General features: G+C 56.7%; 1 protein-coding gene across 1 annotated transcript; it reads right to left on the bottom strand.

The window, feature by feature from the left end:
• Window positions 1-456: 456 nt before the first annotated feature.
• LOC147527868 (uncharacterized) lies at window positions 457-1,970 on the bottom strand. Its single transcript, XM_086620653.1, has 4 exons — window positions 1,724-1,970; window positions 1,386-1,618; window positions 1,155-1,196; window positions 457-503 (listed from the first exon to the last, which is right to left on the bottom strand). Exons 1-4 carry the CDS (start codon window positions 1,968-1,970, stop codon window positions 459-461), a joined length of 567 nt encoding a protein of 188 aa, XP_086476779.1. The 3' UTR covers window positions 457-458.
• Window positions 1,971-6,000: the final 4,030 nt, after the last annotated feature.

Raw genomic sequence — 6,000 nt, 5'->3', positions numbered from 1 at the left:
TGCGGGACAGTGTCAAAAGCTTTGCACAAGTCCAGGTAGATGACATCCGTTGGTCGACCCTTGTCCACCGATGCTGTCACCCCATCATAAAAGGCCACCAAGTTGGTCAGGCACGATCTGCCTTTGGTGAAGCCATGTTGGCTGTCACCCACCACCCCCTTGCTCTCCATGTGCCTTAGCATGGTTCCCAGGAGAATCTGCTCCATGACCTTGCCAGGCACAGAGGTGAGGCTGACCGGCCTGTAGTTGCCCGGGTCCTCCTTGTTCCCCTTTTTAAAAATGGGGGTTATGTTCCCTCTCTTCCAGTCATCGGGGACCTCGCCAGACCGCCATGACTTCTCAAATACAATGGCCAGTGGCTTGGCAACTTCATCCGCCAGTTCCTTCAGGACCCGCGGATGGATCTCATCAGGTCCCATGGACTTGTGCACCTTCAAGTTCCTCAGATGTTCTCATCCTCAGGGATTCGTGACGGTCACCACCTCTCCATCCACATTGATGGTCTGCAATGCCAGGGTGAGTGCCCTGCAGGTTGCCTGGAAAGCGATGAAAGGTCCCCCAACACCTTCCCCTGCCCTTCCCACCCTGTGCGGACATGTCCCCTACCAGCACTGGCAGCAGGAGATCAGCCTTTTGCCTTTTGGGAACCCCACAGGCCTCCCTGGGACCCCAGCTCTTTTTGGGGACTCCAGCCCTCCAAGAGACACAGTCCTCTTCGGGACACCAGAGGACAACTGGGGATCTCACAGGCCTCCCAAAGAAACCACGCCTGAGAATCCCACAGTTTCTTTTGGGCACGCCAGACCTCTTGGAGACACCAGCTTGCTTTGGGGACCTGAACCTTCCCAGACCCCACAGCCATCGGAGGGAACCCAGCCCCGTTTCAGGAACTCAGGCCTCCCAAGGACCCCAGAACCCTACTGGGGACCCTGAACTTCCAGGATCCCACAGCCCTCCCAGGTGAGGACCCCAGACCTACGAGTGACTCTGCTCACTCTTACATCCCAGAATCCTCCTGGGGATCCAGCATGTGGGGGATCCCAGCCCTCATGGGGACCCCACCGTCCTCATGGGACCCAGCCCTCCTTGGGACCCACAGTCTTCCTGGGGAACCCACAGCCCTGCCAGGGAGGGCTGACCCTGGGGATACTCACGGCCCCACTGCTGCGGCTGCCAACTTCGTTTGGGATTTCCACCTGCAAGAGAAAGCTGTCCATGTGCAGAGGGTTTGGCTGTCCCCAACACTCCCCCCAGCGCTGTCCCCAACACTGTCCCCACAGCACATGGGCCAGCCCCACGGGGGATCAGGTCAGGATGCAAACACAGGTCTGGCTGTGGGTGCAGGAACTGTCCCACTGCAGCCGTGGTGCCAGCTCCGTGCTCACCAGGTCCTTGTAGAAGTCCACCATACCCAGGAAGTAGAGGGCAAAGTGGATGCAGTTGTTTTTGCCCACGTCATAGTTGGCTTTGCTCTTCAGCACTTCCTCGACTTTCTTACGAAAGTCTCTGGGGTCAATCCCACCCTTTTTACGGTAAATCCAGCATTTCCCCCACTCCTTTTTAATGGCTCTGAAGCCTTGCTTGGTGATCAGACCGGCATTCTTCGGAGTGTTTATGCCTGGAAAACCAAGAGCTACTCATCTCCCTGGCTCAGCCACCGTGCCACTGGCCACCTTTCAGCCACCGCCACGTCCCAAATGGGAGCAGGAGGTTAGACCCTTACTCCGGAACTGTATGACCCCTTCGTCCCCGAGGTAGACAGCTGCGTGCTTGAAGTCGCTTGCGCGGAAGAAGCTGATGTCCAAGGGGAAGAGCAACATGTCCCCGGGCTGCAAATCGCTTTCTGACACCTCCTCGAAGATGACCCCGTGCTTGGGGATCTCCTTGCGCAGCACAAATTCAACCGCCTGAAACTCCCTCTGCCAATCATGCCAGGGAGGGAAGGTGAGGAGGTGGCAGAACAGCCCCATCACCTCCAAACGCCCCCGAGTCCTCCACAGAGCTGACGGAGGTCTCACCAAGCTCCTACTTACATAGCTGTTCACAATCTGCAAGGAGAGAGGAACAGAAACGGGGTGTCAGCGCCGTGCTCATGCCATCCTGCCCGTGGGCAGAGGGCAGGGTCCCACCCTGCCATCACACCCTGCCCATCATGCCCTGCCAGGCACAGGGGCTTGGCTTGGGCAAACGTCACCCGCCCTTCCCACCTTCCTGGAGCTGGCTGTGTCCCGGGAGAAGCCCTGCTCACCAACCCCCTCCCTGTCCCGGTGCAATGGCAGCGCGGGCAGCTGCCTGCAATGGGGTGTGCAGATGGCAGCATCCTTACCAGGGCACTGGTGCTACTTCCCATTGTTTTCCGTGGAATGGAGCCGGTGGCAGAGCCGGGCTGCTGGTACCTCCAGCAAGGGCTGTGGGAAATGCCGTGGGGGTGGGTGGGTCAACATGTACTGGGGCCAAATCTGACCTCACGTCCTTCCTGATGCACACAAGAGACTGAGATAGGCTGGAAGCAAAATCCAAAAGCCAAACAAAGTCCAGAAAGCCCCTGGATATGTTTTTTCTAATTTTTAAAGCTGTTGTTAATTTGCTAATTTGACATTAAAAGTAAACTTTGGGAATGCACCAATTCGATCCGGAGATCCTGTAAATGCTTTTGCATTTCAGCACAACACAATCAGCCCTGTTCGATTTGTGTTGGTTTCACTTTCTCTTTCCTTTTCCCAGAAGCCTCTCTCCCCAAAGCCTTTGGTGAGCGATGTCCCACGCCTGCTGCAGCCACCTCCTCCTGCCCCTTTTGTCTCCCTGTGGCCACCTGGGACAGACAGACGTCTCTTCTGTTCCCAACATTTGATTTTGAGCATCAAAACAAACATCCCCTGGGCTCCTGGGTTGGAAAGTGGCCAAACAGCTGGACCAGGTCTGGTCGAAGGCCCATCACAGCTGGTGTGCCCCAGGGCACAATACTGGCTGCAGGCTGGGCTTGGATGAGGGTCTCTCGCAGGTGGGAGGTTGCTGCATGACTCACACTTTTGATGATGTCCTTCAGATCCTCTGACTCAACAGCATTTCCAGGATCTTCTATGTGGTCTCCAGCTGTTCCCAAAGTTAGCTTTTAACGTGGAATTAACGAATTAATGACACCTATAAAAGTGGAAAAAGCCCATCCGAAGTTTTCCTGGACTCTGTACTGCTTTTGGATTTTGCTTCCAGCCTTTCTCATGTGCATGAGGAAGGACGTGAGGTCAGTTTTGTTGTTGTCGAGGTGGTGTCAGAGGGGAATTTGCAGCTCGAGGACATCGTGCTCTTCCCCTTCGACAGCAGATCTGGCCACAAAAGCAGCAGCTTCAAGATGTGGAGATGGAGAGGTCATTCACTTCCAGAGTAAGGGTCTGATCCCCTGCTCCTGTTTGGGACATGGCGGTGGCTGAAAGGTGGCCAGCGGCACAGCGGCTGAGCCTGGGCAATGGGTGGCTCTTGTTTTTCCAGGCACAAGCGTTCAGACGAACACCGGTCAGATCAGCAAGGAAGGCCTCAGAGCCATGAAAAGGGAGAGGGGGAAATGCCGGATTTACCGCAAAAAGGGCGGGATCGACCTCAGTGACTTTCACAGGAAAGTCGAGGAGGTGATGAAAAGCGAAGCCAACTGTCACTTGGGCAAAACCAATGGCTTCCACTTTGCCCTCTACCTGCTGGGCTTGGTGGACTTCTACAAAGAACTGGTGAGCACGGAGCTGGCACCATGGCCATGGTGGGACAGTTCCTGCACCCACAGCCAGCCCTGTGTTTGCATCCTGACCTGACCCAGTTTCCCTTTGGACTGGCCCATGGGCAGTGGGGTCAGTGTTGGGAACTGCATTGGGTCAGCCAAACCCCCCGTGCTTGAGCAGCTGTCTCTTGTAGGTGGAAAAGTAAAATGAAGCTGGCAGCTGCAGCCGTGGGGCTGTGAGTATCCCCAGTGTCAGCCCTGGGCACCACCAAGAAGAGCGTGGCTCCATCTTCTTTACTCTCCCCATCAGGTGGTGAGGCATTCGTAGCCTTTTCTTCTGCAGGTTGGACAGCCTCAGCTCTCTCAGCTTCTCTTCATGTGAGAGATGCTCCAGGTGGCACTTTGTTGGTCTCTCCCCAGTATGTCCATGTCTCTCTTGTACTGGTGAGACCATCACAGGACCCAGTGCTGAGCAGAGGGTAAGGATCATCAGCCTTGGCCTGCTGGCAGAATTCCTCCTAATGCAGCACAGGATGCTGTTGACCTTCACTGTGCCCCAAGGGCACATCACTGGCTCATGGCCAACTTGATGTTCCCCAGGGTCTTTTCTGCCAAACTGCTCTCCAGCTGGTCGGCCCTGAGCATGTCCTGGTGCCTGGTCTTGCTCCTTCCCAGAAGCAGGACTTTGCACCTTCCTGTTGGTGAACTTCATGTGGTTCCTACTGGCCCATTTCTCCAGCCTGCGCCAGTCCCTCTGGGTACCAGCACAACCCTCTGGAGCATCAGCCACCCCTCTCAGTTTGGTGCCAGTTGCAAACTCGCTGAGCATACGCTCTGCCCCGTCAACTGGACCAGCAATGAGTATGCTGACCATGGCTGGACCTAGTCCTGACCCCTGGGCTACACCAGGTGGGAATGGCCTCCAAGCAGCTGTTTGGCCAGTTTTCAACCCAGAAGCCCCGGGAATATTTATTTTGATGCTCAAAATCAAACACCGGCAACAAAAGAGGCATCTGTTTGCCTCAGAAGGCCACGGGAAACGAGGAGGGGCCACACCTGACGAGGTGTGCCAAGGCAGGATATCGCTCACTGACAGCTTCTGAAAAAGGAAAGCAAAAGCAAAAATTCCCAAAATCAAAGAGGGTTGGCACAGACTCTCCATGCAACCGTTTATTGCCACACAAGAGAGATGTCAAAGGTGCCAGCGCAGTGCCAGTCTCCTGGAGAAGGCTGCTTCATCCCTGCACATCTCCCTGGCACATCGCCACCTCCATCACTGCAGCGCCGGGGCCACCTGGGAGGGAAGATGGGCTGTGGTCACGCTCGACTGGGTGGGCTTTGGAGTCCGCCTAGGTGGTGTCACCCAGTGTGGCAGTGGCACTCACTGTGGCACCGGTGAGCTGGCCCAGCCCCAGCAGGGCGAGGGCACAGTGGTTGCAGTTGCAGGTCATGGTGTTGTACTCCACCTCCTGGTCCATGGCCCCCAGATCAGATGCTGTGGGGTGGCCATATCCAGCACTCCCTTCCTCTGCAGCACCATTGGGGATGAGGGGGAAGTGCTGGACCAGCAGCCCCTCATGGAAGAAGAAAACCACCCTGATCAGGTCCCGGCCACCACCTGTGGACACGTCCATGTTTCAGGGCCATCAATGCTCTGTGGACAACAGCAGCATCGCTGACTCACTGGCTCATCCCCCTTTCCCTGGGGCTTGGGCACAGCTCAGGTCTACAAGGATGAGGAAACCTTGGGAGTAGGGGCCATTTCCTCTAGGTGCTGAGCACCCATGGGTGCTGTGGAAAAGGCGGGGTGTGGAGGATTTGGGTCTGTTGAGTTGCAGGGTGCAGAGGGGACACCGGCACTTACCTGTCTGGAGCTGCTCACCTGGAGGGAGAAAGACCTGGAATCAGCCCCGGTGGCACTGGGGACACGGGACCCGGGGCACCAGTGTCATGGCTCAGTCCCTGCTGGTGCTACTGCCATCTCCTTGGCTGAGACCAAGACTGGGTTCCCACCCCAAACTTGTTGCACTCAAGAGCCCAGTCGACACCGGGGCTGCAGGAACAGCCCATCTGGGGCTCACAGGGTCTGCACCAGGGTGTCCACCTGCGGGGAGATGGGGCAGAGTGAGCCTGAGACGCATGTCCTTCTGACACCCATCGCTGCTGGCACCCACCCATCCTAGCACCCATCCCCAGCCCACATCAGCCTCCCAGGATCCCCTGTCAACTCTGCACCTGTAGGCTCATTGCTGGGCAGGTCCTAGCCATGGGGTCTGTGGGCGATGGATGCCACT

Source organism: Tauraco erythrolophus, chromosome 14 (genome assembly GCF_009769465.1).
Source record: "Tauraco erythrolophus isolate bTauEry1 chromosome 14, bTauEry1.pri, whole genome shotgun sequence".
NCBI classification, from domain to species: domain Eukaryota; kingdom Metazoa; phylum Chordata; class Aves; order Musophagiformes; family Musophagidae; genus Tauraco; species Tauraco erythrolophus.
The sequence above is the reverse complement of the archived record's forward strand: the minus strand, read 5'-3'. Positions and strand labels throughout refer to the sequence as shown.

Excerpts from the sequence above, each read along its gene's own strand:
- LOC147527868 (XM_086620653.1), bottom strand. The coding sequence starts at position 1,970 with ATGGGGCTGTTCTGCCACCTCCTCACCTTCCCTCCCTGGCATGATTGG. Across the intron at positions 1,619-1,723 it reads AGGGGTCATACAGTTCCGGA|GCATAAACACTCCGAAGAAT; the intron begins GTAAGGGTCTAA and ends TTGGTTTTCCAG. Across the intron at positions 1,197-1,385 it reads TGGACTTCTACAAGGACCTG|GTGGAAATCCCAAACGAAGT; the intron begins GTGAGCACGGAG and ends TTTCTCTTGCAG.